The 26,848-nt window shown below is 33.4% G+C and overlaps 1 protein-coding gene across 1 annotated transcript; it reads right to left on the reverse strand.

Moving 5' to 3' along the window:
• Positions 1-1,579: 1,579 nt before the first annotated feature.
• Positions 1,580-26,848, reverse strand: LOC111626095 (protein YIF1A-like). Its single transcript, XM_023369383.1, has 9 exons — positions 26,678-26,848; positions 18,311-18,493; positions 18,060-18,202; positions 15,361-15,465; positions 4,026-4,104; positions 2,446-2,503; positions 2,207-2,362; positions 2,038-2,131; positions 1,580-1,967 (listed from the first exon to the last, which is right to left on the reverse strand). The coding sequence occupies exons 1-9, from the start codon at positions 26,700-26,702 to the stop codon at positions 1,806-1,808; spliced, it is 1,005 nt and encodes a 334-aa protein (XP_023225151.1). The 5' UTR covers positions 26,703-26,848; the 3' UTR covers positions 1,580-1,805.

The raw sequence follows: 26,848 nt of genomic DNA on the forward strand, positions 1-26,848 counted from the left end.
ATACCACTGAGTCGTCCTGGTTTTCATCCCCTGTCATATAGTGTGTCTATAGAGTGTTTCTTTTCACTAAAATCAGTTCACTTTCTGATAATACCTCGAGATTTCCTTTATCGAGCGAGATCCTTCCACGATGAAGCAAACATGCAGGCTGAGACCAAGAACAGAAGTGAATAAAAAATGGCGCTGCGAACTAATGTAACGTCGTATGGTGAGTTTTTGTTCGAACTGTGGAACAAAATTATGTTCAAATTTCATGTCATATCCTGAAAATTTCGTATGCTAGGGCATTCGTATCCTGAGGTACCACTGTACATGGAAAAATAGGTGAAGACTGACTACCTTCTACAAATAAAGTGGTTTTGTTCTTCATTCTTGTTTTTTATCCTCGGTCGGTGGAGATTATAAAATGCGAGGGTTATTTTTTTTCAAAATCCAGCCTAATTTTTTTCTACTTGCATCTTGACAAAGATTTCCTTTCTGTAAATTTCAACATATTAACAAAATAGATGATTTTATAAAGTCATTACTGTTAAATTTTTTAATTCTGTGCTGGAAGCACTGAGTCTTTGTCAAATCTGATATCATAGGTAAGGCTAAGTCCATATAGAGTAGTCATACAACAAAGGATGACGCCTGATGTCTCTAGTTTGAAACCATCAAAACATTTGAGAATTTCATTACACAAGTGATTGCTTCTGGCACTCGATTTGGAATGTAGTAGAGTGCTATGAGCAATTGGTCGCATAATTGTTTATCGTCTGTCTGTGTGCGTTACAATAAGTGCTAAAGCAGAACGATTATGCAAACAACTATACAAATTCTTCTTTTTCTATAATCCTAAACTATTCTGGTTTAATGTTTCTTCCGGAAATTCCAACATCCAAAGGTTTACGATGACAACCGTGTATATTTTGTAAAGAATTACTTTGAGGATGTTTAAAATTGGAAATTAACATCAAAATATTTGGTGATGGAAGTGTAACCATTATACATTATTAGTTAATTTGTAGCACTGAAGAGAGATTGAAATGTTATGCCATTCTGAAATGCAAGTGCAATAAAAATGTACTATAGTTAATATTTGTCATTGTTAACCTTTGAATATTGAATTATTGGATGAAACATTCAACCTTAATAGTTTAGGATTATAAAATATAGAATAAGAATAGAAAACAGCATCTTGGATTCACAAAAACTATACAAAATGTTTATATTGTGAATCTTGGAGGTGACAAATAAAAGAGCAGGCCACACAAGGAATGGATGGGTGATATGAAGGAATGGTGTAGGAATAATATTCAGGAGCTGGTTCAGTGCTCAATAAATGGCGAAAAAGGATAGCAAAAATAGCATCAGATTCTAGTGGATACTGCTCCCACAGAATGATATTGTGAATAGAAAATTATTTTAAAGATTTATCATAGATTTTGCAATGTCCAAAATAAAGTTTTATCTATAAAAACTTCTTAAAATTTTATTTGTAGGCCTGTGTTGTAATAACAAAATTACATCTTATATTTTAATGCAACAGATATTTATAATTTAACTGAACGTTTCTTGGGAAAATACACAAAACTTGGAAGTACTTTTTGAGAAGCTCGTAAAAATAACACTGGTTATTACAAGAAATGTGATTTATTTGATTTATAAAAATTGAGAAAACTACATTTTCAATTAATTTTGAATTAGTAAAAGATTTCCTTTAATGACATTTTTCATACAAAGTGCTCTTTGACCAATTCAATATAACTCGCTTTAATCAATCAAAATGTTTTTAGCTTCTGGTTGGTGGCAAAAATCGGTTTTCACGATGGCACATAAGTGTTGACAAGGTGGTACGTTAGCCAGTACATCATGATTGGCTGTATGATGCAGATGCCGAGCAGAACGTACGTGCTCATTCTGCTACTTCCCGCATAATGACCAGAACTGGAGTGAGCCAAAATCGATACATGAAGTGTTTTAAGCTACGGAAAAGAAAAATAATTTTAGAATAAATCTAAGAAAATTGTAAAATATATGAACAAATACACTCACCAAAAAATAACCAAGAGACAGACTACTGTAAAGAAGAACGGCAATATATCCTACAGTTTTGAAGAGAATACTAGCTAACAAAGCTACTATCATACTAGAAAATAGTAAATGAAATAAATATATATTTATAACTCAAATTGTTAAAAATAAAATCTCAGAGCTTGCTTACCATACAAATTTATAACTACAAAAGGCAAACCAATCAAATATCTTTAATGTTGAAGATATGTTGAAAATGTATAAACAGAGCATAATAATTAAAATTTCACATATCAGCCACACTAAGACCGAACTGGCTTGCATTCCGAGTTGTTCAGGAGTAAACCTGTAAAGACAACGGACAGAAACTTTGTTATTTCTTGAATTAAAATGCAAAAATTGCACAATTTTATCATATTTCTAACAAACCTATTTTGCATTCCTAATATATATCCAGCAGTCAGAACATATGTCACAAAAGCCATTGCTGAAATGAATAAAAATATAGATTAAACCTCAATATTTTTGTAAATAAATTTGATCAATCTTAATAACAATTAAAGTTTATTTTCTTGTACAGAATTATTATTTTTTTAAATTCATGTATTAGAAGAATTAAAATTAACACTGGAAAGTAATCAGATTTATTCTTAAAATTAGTCACAAATTTCATTTCTTTATGTATTTTGTTATTACAAAACAGCCAAAAACACAAACGGACATATAGCAAAGTCTGACGTCCTATCTCCACAAAGGATATGAGTCTGAGTCAAACCATATATAAAAAACTGGCACACAAACTGGAACTGTATACTAAACAAACAACTTGACACCTAAATGCAAATTCCAGCATATAATGAACAAATAAACTTTAATGTTCAAACGTTTTTTGCCGTTTTTCAGAGGCCCTCGTCAGGAAAGAATGCACAAAACAGAAAAAACAGTTCTACCTTTTGTTCAAAAGCTAAAACTTCAAAAGATAGTTCTACTGGAATTTGCATTTAGGTGTCAAGTTGATTGTCCAAGTCAAACTTCAGAAATTTTCACATATAAACTATCTGAAAATTTCTGAAGTTTAGCTTGTACATCAAATACTGTCTTCTTTCATACCCAACTCGTGTCAACTATGAAAAGAGGCATTCGTAAAGCCCTTTAAGAACTTAATTTAACCATCAAATTACAGTTTCTATTTTTTAATTAGCTTAATAACAATATATTATTATTAAAAGAACACAAAAACTATTTATTTTAACATAAAACATGTTACATCTTATGCCAAAGATGCAATTTACAATCATTTATACCATATTTATTCACATATAAGATGAGGTTTTTATTCATTTATCACAGCTTCAAATTCCTAGGTTGCAAAACAAAAGATTCTTTGCATTTTTGCAAATAATTTTTGTGAACCGTGTATTTGTATTTTTTATTGGATGATTACCTTCCTGTATTTAAGTGTAAGTATCTGGGTCATTTGAATTGTTCTTGTATATTGTCAGGAGTAAAGATGAATAGCAATAGGAAAAGCAAAGCTTTTGAATTGAATTCCAGATTGAAATTCCAAAATCATACGGGAGCCCAATATAAGTTTTAATCCATTTCCATGTGAAAACAGGCAGGATTATTTGGAAATCAGAATTTGGAGAAACTCATAAGTTTGATCGATGGAGAGTGGATTCGACTGTTAAGAATTGGCAAGAAAGGCTCCCAATTGTCCAGCTTTACATGAATAAATTATGTTGTTGATTTTACAAGATTTTTCCTTAAAGTTTAAAATGCCAGTCATTTTTGTGGGACAATGTGTGCATTTACGTTCATTTGGTATTTTACTTGTGATTAAACAAAGTAAAATTAGAATTGTATTAATAAATGTAATTTTCTTTATTTGATCTTTAAAGTCACATCTCGTCCTATATGCAAGTAAATACGGTAATTCTTTTGTTTTTTGTTCAAAACTTATCATACAAAGCACATAATAATAATAAAATTTTCTCATTTCTACTTACATGGTATATAAAGATCAGGAGCATTAATGTCATATCTAGGTTGAATAGGTTCATCTTGGTTATAATGCACAGTCCAATCCTAAAAATAAAAGGCATACTCATTCCAAAATTAAATTTAATAACAGTCATTGTATTCTTTGTTACTTAAATCACTTCTAACAAATTCATGTAAAGCTGTTCTTTTAATGCATAACAAATTAAATAAATTTTTAAACTTTCAATGATAATAAGAATAAATTCATACTTCATAGAAATAAATCATTCAATAGAATATTTTAAACCATTTTTGAAAATTTCTAAATTCAAAAATTGATAAAACAAAGATTTTGAGACATTTTCTGGATGTACTCAATCCAAACAAAAACATCTGACGTAAAAAAATTACGCCAAGTACAAATTCATGAGGATGAAAATTTTTCTTTGGTAAAGACAAGCTTGGCAATTGGAGCGGTACTCATAAGATTTTTATTTGTATTTTTGTTTTCTACATTTTGCCTCCAAATGCCAAGATTATTTTTACCAAAGAAAAACTCCTAAGAAAAATTTTGACTGTTGTCTAAATTGTCACAAATATTTACTTGGCATAATTTTTTTTATATCTGAAATGTTTTTGTTTGGATATCAATTATTTTTGTTTAATAATTGTACTGTTATGTCAAGACATAAGACAATGACATACAATTTGGTCAGAACTCGGCAACTGAACATACTGCTGACCAAATGCTCTGCCAAACAAACACACTGCCAACAGACACTTTCAATACATCATTTAGAAAAATTATTATAAAAAGTTTTAATTGGCATAAATTTGAGCTTTTGTAATTTAGAGTAACATTTTGAATAAAATTCATTTGTTTCCATGCAATTTTATCCTTATAAGCATAAAATTAAGCTGTAAAACTTAAATAGCTCTATGGAAAATTCCCATAAACTTTGACCTATCGACCCAGAAGTTTCACAAGCACCTCACTGATAACAGAAAGACTTAAGTTTAAAATTTAAGCTTTCTACATCCAGTAGTTTTTTCTTTATGAGCATCTGCAGTGCTTGATGAAGAAGAGAATACAGCTTTTTTTGGCAATTTTTGCACTTTTCGATTGCTTATATTTTTTGGCAACTGCATCACAGAAAATATTCAAATTTTGCACACTACCTAAGAAAACAATTTTCTTTTGTACAAGATATTTGGAATTACTCAAAGTGTTTGGGGGTGGAAAAATTGAACGCTAAAAATCAGCAACTCTGATTCCTGTACATATAGTCAGTCAGTGACATTTTTACTTGGTGGGGAGTCATTGCTGTGACTCCTGATAACTAAGTTTAAGCTTTCAACATCTTACATCTGTGAATACAGTAATACCCCAAACTTACGCAATAGGTGAAACAGAGCGACAACCGCGTAAGTCGAATTCGCATAAGTCGGGGTATAATTTCGCAATTTGTATAAAATCCAAGTCAGATGTATGCATGCTAATAAATGTTCTCGTTAATCTTATCTCACCTTTTGATTCGTTCACGGTTGCAAGAAATCACCACATAGAGTCTCTCAAGTTTCCATAGATATAACAAACACAGAAATAAATAACACAAAATAAATTGTAGCTATGCCTCAATTCCGCGTGACATGTCCGAACATGTAAGCTGAACAATAGTGTGGGGGGAATGAGTGATCAAGAGTTGCGTGGCAGTCAAACAAAACACGAATCGACGAGATTTGAAAATCGCATAACTCCAGGTTCACGTAAGTCGGGGTATTACTGTACAGCTAAAGGTGTAAAAATGCTAGTGTCAAAATAAATTAGACTTCTATAATTTAAAAAATATCTTTATTGTCTTGTTTATATCAGGTTGTAAATGTGAAATTTAGACATTTTGATTTTCTAGAAATGACTGAAAAAAATTTTCTAAAATGTTTGGTGTGGATATATAAAATACAATAATGAAAGGACATTTTATCAGATATTTCATTGGAAATAAACAAATTTGCACTGTCTGACAATATTAAAGTTCTGAAAAACTGTATTGTAAAAAACTTTGCATGCTCTTGCCCTATTCACTTCAAAATTGGTTACAATGCAATGAATGCTCACAATCTTGTCTGCAAAGCATTTGTTAAATGTTCACAGGTGAACAAAAGTTAACCAGTCATTTCAAGTGTCAAAAAACTAATAATAATAACAATAATGATAATAATACTAATAATAAAGTGAAAAACCTTCGCAACTCCAGTGATACTTGCTTTATACATTAGTGAACGTTTTCGACCCCATCCGGGTCTTCATCAGGCTATGTTTATGAGGAATTCGAATGCGTAAGGAACAGAACATTAAAACAAACTTTAAGCGATTCAAAATTTTGAAAAACAAAATTAGGAATAAGCACGGAGCGTTGCACACGCGCAAGCACTCATTTGCGAAACGGCAAACACAACCAAAAATAGGAAATTCAACAAATCAGTTACGGGGGTGGTTTCCCTCATAACAAAACTTCCACGCGCCCGATATCCCGACTGCATCCCTGGAATTAATGCACGTGCCGCGTAAACCTGCTTTATATATTTCAAGAGTCTCCATGGCCCTCAGTTGATCCGTACGATGAGAGATCCTGATCATACGGGCCCTTTGTAAGTCAGCCGTGATTCCCGGTTCCGTGGCAACCCTTGATAGGGCGGTGGTGTGTTTTTTATTGTCAATATCGTATTTATGCTCCCGAAGCCGTTTGTGAAGGGAGCGTTTGGTTGATCCCACATAAACCAAACAGTTGTTAAATCTGTCATCCCACATAGGGACGGTATATACCCCCTGGTGCCTGTTTCAAGTCAATTGCATCTTTTCCGTTGCAAAGCAAGTTGTAAACGGATCTAGGCCTACTGTACGCTATCTTAGTCTTGGTGATGGATGAGATTTCCCTGTATATTTTATCCAGATGGTGGTTGTACGCTACAATTTTTCTTGCACATTTATTATCCAAAGACTCCCCAAGGGAATTGGTATTGTCCCGTGTGTTTGCCTGTGTGTAAGCACAAGCAATGTTATATATTAAGTTCTTATTATACCCATGCTGTGTGGCCATTTCCTGAACTCGCCTTAGCTCAGCCATGGTGCCTTCATAGCTAGAGTGATGCATGAAAGCCCTCTTAGTTAATGCCCGAAAAGCCGCAATCTTGTATGAGTAAGGGTCCTCCGAGTTAGCTGGGATGAAGAGAGGTACATAAGACTTTTTGTAATAGACCTTGTATGTGATTACATTATTCTTAATTCCAAGGTCCAAGTCCAAAAAATGCACGGCGGTGTTGCTTTTCTGGTCCAATTTAATGCTCAGGCCATAAGGGTTATCGTTCATTAAGTTAATGAACTGTTCTATGTTGGGTTCTGTTTTCCAAATGATGATATCATCATCAACATACCTCTTGTACAGGAGGATGTTGGAAACATACACGGGGATGATTTGATGTTCCAGTCTCCTGATCACCAGCTCACATAAATCACCCGAGAGAGGGCTCCCCATGGGGACGCCCCGCTTTTGGAGGTAAGTTTTGTTATTAAAACAGAAGAAGGACAAGTAACACAATATGTGCGTTAACTCCAAGATGTGTTTTCGATGTGCGGATTGACGTATCCATCATCGATGATGGATACGTCAATAGGTTACAGGCACATGTGAAACGGTTCACACAAACAAGGTTTGCTAGAGAATGGGGGTTCAATAGGGCAGTGGTGGTGTCTCCCGGCACACCTATGCTTTTTGCCTTCGCCAAAACCCATAAAGATTCACCTGCTCTTAGGCCGGTCCTTGATAAGGCTAGATTACCTACTAGGGCATTAGAAACTGCGGTACACAAACACATACGAGACAGGATAAACAATTATCCGTGGACTATTAAGAACCCGGTCGAGCTCATTGAAACCTTGAGGAATATTAACATAACCAACTCCACTTGTATCACGGTTCTTGATTTTGTTTCTTTATAACCGTCGATCAAAATCCGGCCGTGCTTCTGCGAGTTTCGGGATTTATTACTCACCTACACCGGAGCTTACGCACATCAAAAACACATCTTGGAGTTAACGCACATATTGTGTTACTCGTCCTCCTTCTGTTTTAATAACAAAACTTACCTCCAAAAGCGGGGCGTCCCCATTGGGAGCCCTCTCTCGGGCGATTTATGTGAGCTGGTGATCAGGAGACTGGAACATCAAATCATCCCCGTGTATGTTTCCAACATCCTCCTGTACAAGAGGTATGTTGATGATATTATCATCATTTGGAAAACAGAACCCAACATAGAACAGTTCATTAACTTAATGAACGATAACCCTTATGGCCTGAGCATCAAATTGGACCAGAAAAGCAACACCGCCGCGCATTTTTTGGACTTGGACCTTGGAATTAAGAATAATGTAATCACATACAAGGTCTATTACAAAAAGTCTTATGTACCTCTCTTCATCCCAGCTAACTCAGAGGATCCGTACTCATACAAGATTGCGGCTTTTCGGGCATTAACTAAGAGGGCTTTCACGCATCACTCTAGCTATGAAGGCACCATGGCTGAGCTAAGGCGAGTTCAGGAAATGGCCACACAGCATGGGTATAATAAGAACTTAATATATAACATTGCTTGTGCTTACACACAGGCAAACACACGGGACAATACCAATTCCCTTGGGGAGTCTTTGGATAATAAATGTGCAAGAAAAATTGTAGCGTACAACCACCATCTGGATAAAATATACAGGGAAATCTCATCCATCACCAAGACTAAGATAGCGTACAGTAGGCCTAGATCCGTTTACAACTTGCTTTGCAACGGAAAAGATGCAATTGACTTGAAACAGGCACCAGGGGGTATATACCGTCCCTATGTGGGATGACAGATTTAACAACTGTTTGGTTTATGTGGGATCAACCAAACGCTCCCTTCACAAACGGCTTCGGGAGCATAAATACGATATTGACAATAAAAAACACACCACCGCCCTATCAACGGTTGCCACGGAACCGGGAATCACGGCTGACTTACAAAGTGCCCATATGATCAGGATCTCTCATCGTACGGATCAACTGAGAGCCATGGAGACTCTTGAAATATATAAAGCAGGTTTACGCGGCACGTGCATTAATTCCAGGGATGCAGTCGGGATATCGGGCGCGTGGAAGTTTTGTTATGAGGGAAACCACCCCCGTAACTGATTTGTTGAATTTCCTANGAAAGGTTCTTGGTGATTCCTGCCTTCATCTATGATCACCATTCAGTATTGTGCCTCCAGCACTTCCCAACACCCACTTGCTTTTTTGCCTCTCTAGATTTACTCACTGTCCACAAGGGGGCAATAGCATCCATTTTAGGAACCACTGATATAGATTAAGGAAACAAGGCCATCAACTTTGAAGAAAGTGACACACTATCTGCTGCATGGTTAGCATACATTGATCATCCCCAAGACCTATGATCCTTTCATGCATGCCAATTAAACTCAACATTTAAATTTTTTGTGTACTCATTTATTTAAAAATTGTAAATACTAAAATTCACACTTTTCTTTCACTTTCCAGCATTTACTAATCAGTGAATGCTGGAAAGTGAAAGGAAGGGGTGAATTTTAGTATTTAGAAGATAGTTCCAGCTTTAGAATTAACAAATTTAAAAATTGTATTTATTTTTTTCTGGACATCTGTTCTTGGTTTAAATTTTGCTTATACAGTTTTAAAGGTGTTCTGTTTATGTTCCATTTTACCTTATGATATTCATTTTGGACAAATGAAAATGGTTTTAATAGTAAAGTTTGATGATTTTAATTGGCATTTTCTCTGGTGTATGTGTGGTAATTGTGCTAAATATGACCAATTTGATTTGTTGTATTGATTGATTGATTGATTGTTGATTGAAAATAACAAGGAATTGAAAAATTCTTCAAAATTTAAAACGAATATTTTTAACCTCTCCATAGCTTAAAATATTTTTAAAAAGTTGAATAATTTCAAATGCATTTCTAATGGAGGTAAATTAAAACTTTAATTTTAATTAAAAATTTTAAGATATTTTAAGCTGTGGAGAGGTTAAAAATATTCGTTTTAAATTTTGAAGAATTTTTCAATTCCTTGTTATTTTCAATCAACAATCAATCAATCAATCAATACAACAAATCAAATTGGTCATATTTAGCACAATTACCACACATACACCAGAGAAAATGCCAATTAAAATCATCAAACTTTACTATTAAAACCATTTTCATTTGTCCAAAATGAATATCATAAGGTAAAATGGAACATAAACAGAACACCTTTAAAACTGTATAAGCAAAATTTAAACCAAGAACAGATGTCCAGAAAAAAATAAATACAATTTTTAAATTTGTTAATTCTAAAGCTGGAACTATCTTCTAAATACTAAAATTCACCCCTTCCTTTCACTTTCCAGCATTCACTGATTAGTAAATGCTGGAAAGTGAAAGAAAAGTGTGAATTTTAGTATTTACAATTTTTAAATAAATGAGTACACAAAAAATTTAAATGTTGAGTTTAATTGGCATGCATGAAAGGATCATAGGTCTTGGGGATGATCAATGTATGCTAACCATGCAGCAGATAGTGTGTCACTTTCTTCAAAGTTGATGGCCTTGTTTCCTTAATCTATATCAGTGGTTCCTAAAATGGATGCTATTGCCCCCTTGTGGACAGTGAGTAAATCTAGAGAGGCAAAAAAGCAAGTGGGTGTTGGGAAGTGCTGGAGGCACAATACTGAATGGTGATCATAGATGAAGGCAGGAATCACCAAGAACCTTTCCCTTTCCTCTGTTAAAATGAGTAAGAAGAAACATTGCATTTAACCTATTCGATGTTGAAATTTTTATTTGTTACCTAAGATGCCATGTTGAATTTTCATCGATGTTAAGCCTAAAAAAATTTTTTTAAAATAATAATTGTGTTTACTGTATCGTAAAAATTTTTTTTATGTTTCACAAACAAAATAAATATATTGAATAATATAGAAACAAAACAAATTATATTTTAAAAGTTCGTTTTTAATATAAAAATTGTGACACATAGTGACATCTAGTATCAAAAACGTTCCGACGTAAACATGAAAATATTCGGGATCACCAATGCAGGTCAATGAGGTCAACACGAATATTTTCGGGAACAATGTAGGACAGGTTAATGGTTTCCAGATGTTGAGAACAATGTATGTAAGGACACAAAATATAAGGTTCATAAAGAAGTTTTCCTACAAATATTTCCAAGTCTTTCTCACACAAGAGAAATTGGGTTATTGGGACATTGGGTATAACTTTGAATCACAGATCTATTAATAGGGACATTGGGTATAACTTTGAATCACAGATCTATATATTTCCAATGCTTCCAAATGTCTCAAATGTGTAAGTTCTGAAGTATGATGTAAGAGTCTAGTCTGTTCAAAGGTGATTTGTACTTTATATTCTCCTATATATGCAGCTAATACAATGTTAGTCATTCTCTTCTGATGTTATACTGATGTCAGGTTTACATGTTTGTTATCTTTGAGACTCTCTATCAAACATCAGGGCCATGCAGTAATTTTCTCAGTATGATGCAAGTCTTCAAAATGTCGCCCCTTAAATGCTGCTTAGGCTACTCCCTTACGGTACCACCTGATGTGGCCACCTCTCTGTATCATAGCATGGTATGGCCCTGAATTACGTTGAGATGCATCTAAACCATCTTAAATTACTCTTCTCGGCTTTACAATAAAACTATCTACTTCTAGTAATTCTCAGTAGCAACGATCTATTTGAGATCAAACAAATAATCAAATATCACTGAACAATTTCTAGCTATTTTAATGCTTTTCTAAAAATATGTACAAAACAAAGTTTAAGTATGCTTTATATAAAAATTGCATATCTGTTGTAAATTATAGAAAATAAAAATCAACTTTTTCCATCAAGAGGATTGTTTCTGTATGATTTGTTTCCAATAGCAAATTTATGCTAGGTTTGAAAGATAAAACAAACTATATACAGGATAGAGAATATGTTAAAAAATCACACCTTTATCAATCCAGCAAAAGATTTTAATACCATAAAAACGTTTTCAATTCTTTTAAATGATCTTCCTCAGTTACAAAAATAGAACATAAATAAATTATGGAATAAATATAAAAATCAACGAAAAATGCACATGAAGAGTAAATACAAATAAATAAAATAAATGATATAAATAAGGCCAAGACAACCAAAGAGAATAAAATACAAGATATAAGATGAACCGTAGTATTATCCATTATTATCCTTAATTATTGTAAAATGATCTCCAAGCAGTAGATAATGCGTCCATGTCCCTATGGTTTATATATCCAGTTCTCATATGTGCTTTGAAGATTTCCAACTTCTCAAGATGTTTCACTGCGTATCTGTTCATCGTAGTTTTAATAATAGCCATTTAATACATTGGACATTAACATCCTGTCGTCTTGCGTATGATGCTAGCACGGTGCTGTCAAGGTTCTTGTCGATAGTGTACCTGTGCTCCTTGGGCCTTTGTTTTAAATGGCACATATTTGCTCCTACATAAACAAGCTTGGAATCGAAACATTGGTCATGTAAAGGCACCGAATAAACTCCTGTCATTGAATTACGATCTTCTTCTTTTTATCATTTCTTAAAAGTTTATAAACAGTAGGATTATGTCGGTATACAATTTGAAGATTATTAGCTTTGGCAATATTTCTATGTATTTTATTTAAAAATGGGATGTAATTTAGCACCATCCTTCTTCCCTGTCTACCTTGGGAGAATGTCATCTTGTGGTTTGAAAGGATGTAATAAGCCTCTCTACCTTGCCTCTCTGGTAACTTTGCTGCTCGGCTATCTTAAGAATGTAATCCAATTCCTTAATCGTACATAAACGATATAATATGTTTGCACTTCACGCCAACATTTACTATCATTATAACACTTATGTGCAGTGGCGTTACAGGAGTGAAGTCCCGATCACGGAAATTTATCCAACTTTCGAGAAACATCTTATCTGCTAGCATTTTCAGTAGTGTAAAACTACCATCATCAGGCAGTACATAGAATATGATAGTTTAAGCTTTCCGAACAACATCGTTCAGAAAGCTTAAACTATCCTTTTGTTGCTCATATGCTTATTTTATTGTAAAATCACTTACGTGTTGTGGCGTTACTATGGTGAATTAATAAAATATAAATATAAAAATTTCACGAGTACTTTCGGTGACGTATAGTCATCATCTTCAGGTGAAATGAATACTACAGTTTTTTGTATCAGAGTTGTAACACTTATATCCTCAATTGTTCCTTACTAACAAAGAGGACCTAAGAATAGCACACCCCCATTACCATTTCTGGGTCCTGCATCACTCAAAATTGTACACTTGTTTAGAAAAAATGGCTACATGCTACCACTATCCACACAGCCAACATTAAGAAGATTGCTAACTAATGACAGAGATCCCATCGATATGAAAGAAAAATCGGGAGTTTATCTTATTCCATTACAACATAATGGTACAGGAGAAGATACTTATTATATAGGAGCGACTGCTAGAACACTAACATCACGCATCTTAGAACATCAGGATGACATCTGTAATAGCCGGCCATCAACGGAATTAGACAGAAAAGTCCTTGATCAAGACTACCGGCCGGTTTGGGACCAAACAAAGCTATTGAAAAGATGCAATAATCATAAAGAAGTCTTTATTTGGGAAAACCTACATATTTCAACGCTTTCACCATGTAATACAACAACTCTGAAAATCTCTAAAACATGACTATTTTATTTAAACGTTACAAATTAGATTGCCAGAGCTACATGGTCACATAGCAACCATAGTTTGCGAAATTTTATAATTTTTCGTTCCATTTCGAAACATTTTCAAACTGCAAGAAAATTTCGATTTACACTGGAGTTCCATTTAGACGCACCGCTTTTTCATGAAGTGCTACAACTCTGATACAAAAAACTGTAGTATTCATTTCACATGAAGATGGTAACTATACATTACCGAAAGTACTTGTGATCTTTTTATATTTATATTTTACTAATTCACTGTAGTAACACCACAACACGTAAGTGATTTTACAATAATTATAAAGTCGGCGTAAAGTGATAACTAATATGCTTATTTTGCCTTGGGGTGCACTACATGCATGAACTAAGCTCTTTTACGGCCATTTCTCACTATAATACTTTTATTTATTATCATTCTTATCTACGCACTATGATGTAAGAACTTTTAAATAACATTCAAAAACCATAATCAGCTGAACTGTCAGAAACAGCATTTGAAATATTCAATATTGATATTGAAATTTGTAAAACTATCAGAATATTGTTTGGAAAGCTTAAACTATTGTATTCTATGTACTGCCTGATGATGGTAGTTTTATACTACTGAAAGTGCTAGCAGATAAGATCTTTGTACAAAAGTTGGATAAATTTCCATGTCCGGGAATCCACTCCTGTAATGCCACTGCACGTGTTATAGTGATATCATAAATGCTCGTGCGATATGTATAAGCGCATTTAATCCAAGCCCTGAAAAATGCTAACTTGATGTGCCTGGGATTGATGGATTGTCGTGGAATAATAATAGGCTGAAAACAGGGTCTCCAGTATATGTCAGTCCAGATTTCCCCTTGCTTGCAGGTGATGGAAATGTCAAGGAAGTTAGTATTAGTACCGCTCTTCTGGTCTATATGTAACAATAAGCCATAAGAGTTATTGTTGATCGTATTTAAGAAATGTTGAAGGTTAGGCTCAGTTTGCCATAGTATGAAAATGTCATCCACGTATCTGGCGTACAAAATGATTTCAAGTTGCAAAGGATAGCAGACATGGGACTACCCATTGGTACGCCTCTCTCTTGCAAGAATACCTTTCCTTGAAATTTGACGAATGATGTATAACAAACCAAATAGGCAAGCTCTAGGATATGAGCATGGTACTGTGGTGCATTCTCAATATTAGTAAATAAAAAATCCCTTAAAGCACACAAGCAAAGAGGTAATTCTAGGTAACTTAGGTTAGTTTGGTTAACTTTTTATTAATAATTTTATTTTTGATTTACTGATGTCCTGAAAATTTTAGAGATTCATGATTTAGAACCAATTTAATATAACAATACATTTGACTATACAGTTCAACTGTAATTTTGATAAATACAACTGAGGTACAGTTAATTTCTGATATTTTCTAATCAGGAATCAATAACTTACTATCTACTTTAAATCAATGTTTCAACCTGTACAGTAAAGTTCTATGAGATAAAAATAAAATTACATATCTTAATCTCTATAAATTATACTATAAGACAACTTACACTATGTGTAAAAGGAAAAAACAGTAATCCTAACTTCTTGGCTACATAAGCAGTGTCAACAGCAAAATAGTACTTCAACTTTGATACAGAAACATATTTTTCAAGCTGAAATATTAAACAATTTCTGATTATTACATAAATAAAATTTAAAATTTTTAATTTATATTTTTATAAATAAATTTATCAAATAATATTTGCAATTTGAAAGGATGTTTCTCAACTGCTACTCCATGAACAGTCATTAGTCCATAAAAATTTTTTTAACAGCCTATGAGAATTATAACTCAGAGAAATTGTTTAATAAAAACAAAATAAACAGATATTTTTATTAATATCCAGAAATAAAATGTTAGTTGCTAGTTTCTTGATATGATCACTATAGTTCCAAAATCTATGTCATCAATAATTGAGAAAAAATAAAATAAAAAAATACTATTCTTTATTCTTACATAATTCATTATACAAAATAATATTTTAAAAATTTTATTTTTTATTCTCTTATTATTATACCAATTTATTTTGATAATTAAAAATTAAATGTAAAAAATACATTTTACTTTTATTGGTCTCTGGTCTACTATTAATCTGCAATCCAATTTTGAGTGAGAATCATTGATTTAAAACATACTATTGGATTGTCTGAAAAGTTTGTAGCAATTTCCAAGAGAAATAAAGAAACAGTTTTAAACTAAAAACATATCTTTATTCAATTATTGTTTTTAATGATGAGTTTCCATCTACAGGGAAGCTTCATACACCCTCTTCATAGAACTTCCTACTTTCTCCCATAAAAAACTGTTCCACATGGTTTTTGTAAGCTTCCAAACTATCAAAGTTTTTATCACAAAAGGAATTCTGCAGAGCTCAATCATCAATCTTCTATTTGTTCTAGACAAATAGAAGTTTTATGCAACAAGGTTAGGCTATTATGGGAATGGGATAAAACATCCCAGCATAGTTCCAATAAGTTTTTGTGTTTGTAAAGAAATGTGCAATCTGGCATTATCTTAATGAAACACAATGCCTTTCTGTTGGTCAATTCCAAATATTTTCCTTCATTTTCCATCTTCAGTAGGTTCAGTTGGAAACAATATTTATCAGAATCAATTGTTTGATTCATTGGAAACAGCTCATAGCACAGAATTCTTTTCCAATCCCACCAGATAATGAACATGACCTTCTTTGATGAAAACAGGCCTTTGGAGTTTATAATGGTGGTTCATTTTCAGCTGATGTTATAAACAATCTATTTTTCATAACCTGTCACTAACCATTTCAGAAATGGGCAATTTTCATTTTGTTTTTGAAGAGAATCACAAATGGAGATGTAAGTTCTTTTCCATTAAATCAAAAGATACCCAAGCTTCTTCAGATATTGAAATATGATACTGTTCAACAACTTCATATGTCTGCTTTCTCACAAGTTGCATAATGACGGTTGTCATCCAATAATATTTTGATCTAAAACTCTTCAATAATGGCCAGTCTTATAGATCACAGAGCATCTTCAAGATTGAAATTATCTGCCTTAAATTTATTGAACCATTTTTAAACAGTTGACTCTGCTATCACCATAAACATCACACATTTATTTTGCAGTTTGTATGGTATTTTTAACTTTTTGATAAAAGAAAAGAAACAAATGTCAAAAATGCAACTTTCTTGCTTTCACTTTCACAAGACAAATTAAACATCCATTGCAAAAGTGACACTTTCTCATAACCTCCCAACCTATTGTCTCGATTTCATCAGTTGAATATAGCAAGGAACTGCAAGTTTAGGCTGTCATCGCCCATTCCTCCAGAAATAAAGTCATCACAAAATTTCTCCAACTTTTAATTGTGTCAGTGCCTGATCTTACCCAATTAAATATCTCACCAACTCGTCCTCGGACATCACCTACCATTGCGCCTTTAAAAACAAACTATCGGAGATTCAGAACTTTCCTGACGATCTTAAACGAGACTGTCCCAACCTAGTCATCCTGAAACCGCTATTCCATCCTACAGGACATCCTCTACGATAGGTATTTATTGACTCACGAACCACTATAAACTCTCTCTCTCGAGAACCACGAATTAGGCCTGTCTAGACCTATTTTAGCTCAATTTATTACACTCACTATCGATAAATTGTATTCAATGTATTTTCTTTCCTTTACAAATAAACAGTTGTTTCGTTAATCTAGTCACTGTGTGAGTCACTTCCTACTCACTAACACGCAGTCTCCACCCTGAATCTGATTGTCCGCACACGCTTGCATGATCTGTGTTCAAATACTCAAATACCAAACCAATACACCATCTTGGCTTCCGTGTCAATCGGGACAGGGTGGTGTCAGTCCTGACAAGGCACTAAAGAGGTGCCTTCTGGTCACATCAACTGTCGGATATGAAAAATTGCTACAAACTTTTTCAAACAACCCAATAACAACTATCAGTGGGTACACATATTACAATGTTTATTCAACTCAGTAAGAGCACAAAATATACTGTTTATAGCAATATATTTTGTGAGCATTCACTTTAAACAATTCTAATTGAAAAATCAATGAATATCGATAAGTACGACACAGTGCAAAATTCTAACTTGCAATCTATTAAATCAATAACAAGATTTTCACAAATTCTAACAAAAGAATTAACAAGATGTAAAGAGAAAAATTATTTTATAATAAAGAAGAAAAAAACATTATTTACTTTTTCATTTACAAACTCTTTTCCTTGTCCAGCCAAAGTCTGTCCATACTGAACTGCCATGGCAGCCATTGGATCTGAAAGTACCTGTTGCCCGGAGAAAGGTTGACCATAGCCTTGACTTGACCAATCTCCCATTACATTTCCTATTAAACAGCAATTTTAGACACAAATAGAAAAAATATGACATTGTAATTACGTAAACACTTATACAAAATAAAAATATGCATTTAGATTATAATATAATATACTACCTTGAGAGGGTATATGTGAATAAGATTGTGGCTGAGATGCATAAGGAGGCATGCTAGTATCGTCAAATATCTGTGGACTGTGTCCATAGCCACCCGGATTAGGATTAGGATTGTATCCATAATTTGGCTGTGATGGTACTTGTTTGCTTCCTCTTCCTCTATTGGGCCCAGCAAATTGATGAGCTATAAATATATTTATAAATTCTAAAATATTTCTAACAAAAAATAATATTCTATAACAGGGATTAGCAACCTTTTTGTCGCTAAAGATACAATAAAAATTTTAAAAATCATTGAAGGCACATAGTTTAACTTTCTTTTAAAAAATCACAATGTTGTAATAAATAAACAAAACAATTATAACACAAAACGACTTCCAACAACTTAACACTTCGTTGAGTAATAATAATCCATGAAAACCTTTCTGTACAAGTGTTATGTTCTTAACTACTCCACAAATCGACATTAGACAGACTCTTTAACCCCCACAAACAGAAGAAACATGACTAATAAAAATGCAAGACTGCATATATATGTATTTTTATTATTACATATAAATAAATGTAGTAAGAAAGTATATATTTTTTATTTTTTGTGGTCTCCAGAACAAATTAATCAAATTTCAATAAAAAATCGATAATCAGTTAACGAACAATTCGGACAGCGAATAAAGTCTTGGAACAGATTATGTTCATTAACCGATCATCTACTGTATTTTAAAAATAATTAATTCTATCTCGGGATTTCCCGGAATCCCAGGAAACAGTTCACTTTTATCCCAGAATCCCAGGAAAAGCAAAAGATTGGGAAATGAGAACCCCTAATGTGTAAACCCTTGGGAAATGTAATTCATTTAAGAAAGGGGTCGCCAAATAATCGATATCAACCCCCAGGGGTCGATATAACATTATTGGGGGTTGATGAAAAGACTAAAACTTACAAATTTTGAACCAAATATTGCTAATCTTGCTAAGGATCATCATGCTTATTCATCTCATTGATTGTAAGTTACAAAAATTATTATTAACATATACAATAAATGTAAAAATAAAAGATATATATTAAAATAGTAAGACCTTATTTTTGCTTGTAACACAAACTTTTTGGTGGTGGGGATCGATATGAGGTTTCGAAAAGTTGTAGGGGGTCGACAATTAAAAAAGTTAGGCAACCCCTAGTTTAAGGTGTCTTTACCATTGTGAATACGGGGGCGTAAGGCTCCCGTTCACTTGTCAGGATGATACGTCAGGCGAGTGAAAAGAGAGTAGCTTGGGGTCGATGATAAGGTGAAGGGCGAGATCAAGTAAAGGAGTCTACCATATTTATAACTAATAAAGATGTGAGATAGCAAAAAGTCTTATATTTGATATAATCCTTAATAATAACGTTTCGCGAATTACGCAACAATTGTTGTTCTTGGCTACCTGAGAAAGTCTCCCGTTACATTTTCTCGAAAGTAACATGACGCTTTCTCATGAACTATTAACCTCTGCACGGCCGAAATCGTCCGTGAGTATCATCAGAGACGGCCGAAAAGAGTTAGTCGCTGCCTTAGTCCTCGGAGAGGAAAGCCGTCCCTTCAATTATCATCCATTAAGGAATCCGAATTAATCGCCATAGGATAAACTTGTCTGTGTGTGTGTGTGTGTGTTAGTGAATCGCCTGGATAACGAATCAGAAACCTTAAACCCATCGGAAGCTGTTATAATCCGAACAAGATCCGAACAAGACCCGAATCTATTAACAAAGGTATTTATCATCCCGCGAAGTGTATGTGCACTCTCTCTCTCCGCGAAAATTCTTCATCCAATAGATTTGTAAATAAACCCTTGTTAATTAAGTNTGGGATGAAATAAAGCTTTTGAAAACAGTCCTTAACCTAAAACTTTTTTTACTTAAGAAATTAATTTCTTAATTTTAAAATTACATAAACCAATAAATACTTTGTTATTAATATTGTCAGATCACTAGTCACAACTATGAGGGCAGTTTATTTTTTAAGCTCTGATGGTCCATAAAACAAAGACAAGTGTAAATAACAAAATGAATTTATTACCAAAAGTTAGGTACAAACATGGTTACTTTTTTAACATAATCATCATGAAGATTGAAGAATTTGTCATATCTGTGGATGAGCGTTTTCATCCCCTTTTCATAGAATGTTGCTGCCAGTGAATTGAGATGGCCTTAACAACATTGTTTTGAAGATCGTCATTAGTCTCAAACCTCTGCCCTGTTAGTCACATTTTCAGTTCAGGAAAGAGGTGGAAGTCTTCACACATTAAAAAGTTTTAAGTTGGGTGGAAGTCTTCACCACCTTTAAACATCCAGCGTATAGCCCCAATTTAGCGCTGAGCAACTTCCACTCTTTCCTGAACAGGAAAAGTGGCTAAGAGGGCAGATCTTCAAAACAATTTTAAAACTTATCTCAAGTCATTGGCAGCAACATTCTATGTCAAAGGGACATCCACAGATATGATAAATGCCTCAATCTTCACAGTAATTATGTCAAACAGTAACCATGTTTGTACCTAACTTTTGGTAATAAATTCATTTTGTTATTTACACTTGTCTTTTTTCATGGACCATCGGAGCTTGAAAAAAAAATCGGCCTACTTACATTGTGTATTGTAATCACTAGCTACTGACTGCTACAGTGTTAATTTCATTTTTGTAAATGCACTTTTCCATTTTGACATACATTAATAACCAGTGGAAAGGCCCAATGCAGGCCTCGGGGCATGTGCATGGACTCTGGCTTTGCCGCTATGCTTTGTTGGTGCTTGATATGCTGACAGAGACTGCCCATTTTTTTAGTAGCAGCAGCAGTGTCATTCCGTGGTATAAATAATAAATTCCTATTACAAATAAAAATAATAATATACTGAATTATACTGTAACAATATAAAATATATATAAATAATATGTATCGTTAATTTAAATAATAGCTAGGGGCACCTCTAGTGTTTTTGGCATACAGTCACAGAGACTCCCATTTTTTCAGTTTTATATAAAACTGAAAAAACCAAATAAATAAATAAAAATACATAAATTTACAAAAAAATCTACTATATAGTAGATTTTTTTGTAAATTTATGTATTTTTATTTATTTATTTGGTTTTTTCAGTTTTATATAAAACTGAAAAAATGGGAGTCTCTGTGACTGTATGCCAAAAACACTAGAGGTGCCCCTAGCTATTATTTAAATTAACGATACATATTATTTATATATATTTTATATTGTTACAGTATAATTCAGTATATTATTATTTTTATTTGTAATAGGAATTTATTATTTATACCACGGAATGACACTGCTGCTGCTACTAAAAAAATGGGCAGTCTCTGTCAGCATATCAAGCACCAACAAAGCATAGCGGCAAAGCCAGAGTCCATGCACATGCCCCGAGGCCTGCATTGGGCCTTTCCACTGGTTATTAATGTATGTCAAAATGGAAAAGTGCATTTACAAAAATGAAATTAACACTGTAGCAGTCAGTAGCTAGTGATTACAATACACAATGTAAGTAGGCCGATTTTTTTTTCAAGCTCCGATGGTCCATGAAAAAAGACAAGTGTAAATAACAAAATGAATTTATTACCAAAAGTTAGGTACAAACATGGTTACTGTTTGACATAATTACTGTGAAGATTGAGGCATTTATCATATCTGTGGATGTCCCTTTGACATAGAATGTTGCTGCCAATGACTTGAGATAAGTTTTAAAATTGTTTTGAAGATCTGCCCTCTTAGCCACTTTTCCTGTTCAGGAAAGAGTGGAAGTTGCTCAGCGCTAAATTGGGGCTATACGCTGGATGTTTAAAGGTGGTGAAGACTTCCACCCAACTTAAAACTTTTTAATGTGTGAAGACTTCCACCTCTTTCCTGAACTGAAAATGTGACTAACAGGGCAGAGGTTTGAGACTAATGACGATCTTCAAAACAATGTTGTTAAGGCCATCTCAATTCACTGGCAGCAACATTCTATGAAAAGGGGATGAAAACGCTCATCCACAGATATGACAAATTCTTCAATCTTCATGATGATTATGTTAAAAAAGTAACCATGTTTGTACCTAACTTTTGGTAATAAATTTATTTTATTTACACTTGTCTTTGTTTTATAAACCATCAGAGCTTAAAAAATAAACTGCCCTCATAGTTGTGACTAGTGATCTGACAATATTAATAACAAAGTATTTATTGGTTTATGTAATTTTAAAATTAAGAAATTAATTTCTTAAGTAAAAAAAGTTTTAGGTTAAGGACTGTTTTCAAAAGCTTTATTTCATCCCACAATAGTATGTATGCATTATTTATATAACTGCTTTTGCAAGTTCTGTACATCTCCTAGTTTGCTCATGAGCTTTCTTGTGTTCTAAAATCCATGTTATAAACTGTCTAGAAGACATTCCAACATACAAAACACTAGTATTGTTAAGTAATTGGTATACAAGAAAACTGATGATGACTGTTGAAAACAGATGAAAATGTTTGTTTAACAATTAGTTAAATCGAATTTTTGCTCGTTTGTTAGTAATTGCATATTTTGTTTATCTTGTATACCTGTAATATAATGGTGGTTATAAATGAAAATTTTTCATAGATTGGTAGATACTATTTAGAAAAGCCACAAACTCTCAGAAATCACAATATGAACAATTCCATGCACTTCATGAGATCATAATCTACAGGGATACAAGTGGGGAAAAGCATAGAGAAAGGACTTAAACACTATCCTCCAAACTCTTCTGTTAAGACAGACACAACACAAGAAATCCCAATGGGATGCCTATTGTTGTAAAAATTTACCCTCAAACATGAAATAATTATTATTGATTATTAACTCAAAAATTTCCATAAAAAGAATCTAATGGGTTACAAATCTTTACTGAGTACGAGCATCTTTGTCAACATTCTCAAAAATTGGGATTAATAGAAACAAAATTATGTCAATTTTAAAGAATTTATAAGAATCTATATACAGTAGAATCTCGTTTTAATGAATTGGGAAAACAGTGGATTTCTCAGAATAATGGATTTTTTTTGCAGGACTCACCAAATCAATGTAATTTTACTTCCTTTTAACAGATCTGTTACTCAGAATGACAAATTTTTTCTATCCAAAATCTATTGTTAACTTCATGTTTTTTCAAAGTTTACTTAATATTTGGGATATTTGTTTCTGGAAATTTGTAGAGTTTGATGATGCACTTGTCACATTTGGGATATGTACAATTGAAGAATTGTACAAAGAGAGTCAGCCAGCTGACACAACTGAGGAAGAGTCACCTAATGAACACTCAGTCGCTGGTCCAAGTGTAGTGCCGAAATTTAGCAAAACCATCAAGTATTTCCAAGTCATCAAGACTTTCCTGATGAGTTTCAGCATAAACAAACAGGCTGTAGTGTGCATGACATTGCTAATATCAAGAGATGTTATATCCAATAGACATAAAAGCAGCATCAAAAGAAATCAAGATGAATGAGTTTTTTTTAACAAATTGTGAAGTCAAGCAAAGTGCTAATGAGAATATATAATTTGCCTCTTTTTATGCTTACAGTATGTATAGTTTTCATCAGCTTTGCCATACACATGTATGGCAAAATATACACATATGTTACAAACATACGTGTTTCTATAGGATAAAGAACAGAGATATCAAGAGACTGAATAATATCAGATACTGTTATTTCTTATATACAGGGGTTAAAAAATAGAAATTTTTCAAACAACAAATACTTTCCTGGGTGTTTGGGAAATCTATTGTTCATGATATAACAGACTCTTGGAACAACAGATGATTTTTGGTGGCCTAAGTGATCCATTAAAACAAAATTCTTTTGTAGTTATTAAGCAGACTATTTTAATTCATAATTTGAAGTTTAGACTATGTACAAAAAGTCAAAAAACTTTTGAGTCCTTCTTTATCCGTTGTTCCTTGTGGAATTTTTTTTTTTACCAATTTTTATCAGTGTTTAAGAAGAGTTCTTCAAAGCATTTTTTTAGGCTGTTACTTCTATGGTGGTGTATAAAGGATAAAGAAGGACTCAAAAGTTTTTTGACTTTTTGTACATAGTCTAAACTTCAAATTATGAAGAAAATAAATCCTGAGTTATCACAAAAATTGAGACTATTTTAAATTTTTATCCTTGCATCCAAGGAAAGTGAACAAACATATATATATATATAGTATTTCCACACATATAGCAGGAAGTAGAGTTCACTGTGTATGGCATTATTACTAGTTTTCTTTTTTCTAGAGCTTTCAACAAATATATTTTTGTTGTCTTCAGACAAATTAAAACTTTTTAAATCAAACATGAGCATTCAAAATGGAAAAGGAATGCATATAATTTTAAATAAAATGATTTTTGGAATAAACTTATGAATCGGCTACAAATTTCAAATACGTACGATGTTATGAGTGCAATATAATACGGTGCATGCATGGGTGCTGGTCCATGTCAAGGGTGTGAGAGATGATGTAAATCATTGTTTAGCTGTTTATATAGGGCAACCCCTATGTTGGGTAGTTCCAGAGTGGGTGCATTGCACATTTCCAAGGTTGTTATGACTCCCATATAAAGAGGAGTTTTTGGTCACTGCAGGATCTGAGTATTGTAGTTTGGGCCCATAACAGGTTGTAATTCAGATCATGCACTTTTTTGCTAGCTCTGTGGTGCACTTTCCTTTTGCCAAATCATTCTGGTGTTTGGCTAGGTGGATAGCAAGCATTCTTTTCTGTGGCCCCAATGTATCTCGTATTGATCCCAGTTACGGGATTTTCCAACAGTACTGCATAGACTCCCAATTTCTCAAAGGTGGAGAGTTTGTCCCGATCGTTGCAGATGAGTCTGTGCAGCTAAGTTTGCAGCAGAATTTGGCAGTGGAGAAAGGGGCAGGAGAAGGTTGTGTTGCCTAAGTATGTGACAAATGCATATAGAAAGAGGTCTGAGGTATGGTGATGATGGTTGAACTACTGTGACCTCCCTCTTGTTGCTTAGTGTGGTGTTTGGAAATAGTGCTTTCCTGACCATGTTGAGCATGTGTGAACTTAGCACATGAAAAACCCTCTGCACGTACTGCTAAGTTAATGTTGTTTAATTCAATGTTTACAAGTTCTTGCATTGATAGCAGCAAGAAGACTCTATTAACGAGGGCAGCGATGGTGGCATCAACATAATGTGAAGGCTGAAATATTTGCTGGATGATGTAAGGTACAATATTAAATTATTAAACTTATGGTAAACCAAGGATAGTACTGTTTCTGGGGGTCTATGTATGTGCAAATCTGAAAATGCTATAGCCGCATTACTTTCTTTTTCCCAAGTAAAATTTATGGAGAGATAGATCGAAGGGTACAAGGATACCAGATCCAGTTTGTAGAAGCTTTTGTATTCTACAGATTGCTTGTACCCTACCAATGCCCAAAGTGATGGTGGGTTTAACAACAAAAGATGAGGGAGTGACATTGGGCAAGTCTGGGACCAGTGTGCATATGAACTTAGCAAGCACCTTTTCTAAAATGTAGGTACGGTGAGATTTCTTGTTTACAAGTGGTTGCAATGACCAGTCTGCCTTGTGCCTTTTTGGCTCGAAAAACAACCTGGGACATGCAACATTGGAGGGGGAGGTCAAGATTCCCAGTTAGGGTCGACATTACACCCGGTAGGGTTACGATCATCCTTGTTTTCCATAAGACCATTGGTGCATTCGTGGATGCACCGCATCACATCATAACATCAAATGTAATCGACGTTTATAGTTTGCAACGGCTTTTAATTCTAAAAAGTTTTTATTTAAAGTTTCAATTTAAATAAATTGTTCCATCTCACATTAGAACATTTTTGTTTGTTTTTAAATCTTCATTCACCCGAAGACAACGATCATAGATTTGTTGAAAGTGCTAGCAGTTTAAAAAAGCCAGTAATAATGCCACACTCAGTGTTGTTTTCCTTCCTGACATTCAATATTTGGCACGAAAATCAAACCATATTGGATTAATCAATGATGAGATGATTAACTGAACAACTATTTTTTTTAATTATTTGAAACCGTTGATTTATACATAGAGGAAATGATTATTATGACTTTAATAGGTAAAAAGAAAATATAAATGTGTGTGAAATGAAATGAGTTTACCAAGTAGACATATGCAAAAAGTTTGATTATTTCCATATGACATTGTAGTTTTTCTTTAATTAAAACTTGAGTAATAAGCTAAATATGTTACATAAAATACCTTTGTAAGTGTTTAATTGAAGTTTGTAAAAGTAAGTATAAACTCTGATAAACTTGTTATAACAGATGTACAGTCTGAGATTCAATTTAAAGACTTAATAATAAAAAAAAACTGATTACCTCCTCTCATTGCATTTGGATCCATCTGTAGACAAATTATCACTTTAATTAAATAAATACGATATTTAATTTATATTTTGCACATAATTAATTGAACATTTAAAGGTAACAAATAACTATAAACTCCAAACTTCGTTCTTGACAAACGAAGATGTGTCTTAATGACGTCAC

The sequence above is a fragment of the Centruroides sculpturatus genome, unplaced genomic scaffold, assembly GCF_000671375.1.
Source record: "Centruroides sculpturatus isolate CEXI.00-Female unplaced genomic scaffold, Cexi_2.0 scaffold22, whole genome shotgun sequence".
Taxonomy (NCBI): domain Eukaryota; kingdom Metazoa; phylum Arthropoda; class Arachnida; order Scorpiones; family Buthidae; genus Centruroides; species Centruroides sculpturatus.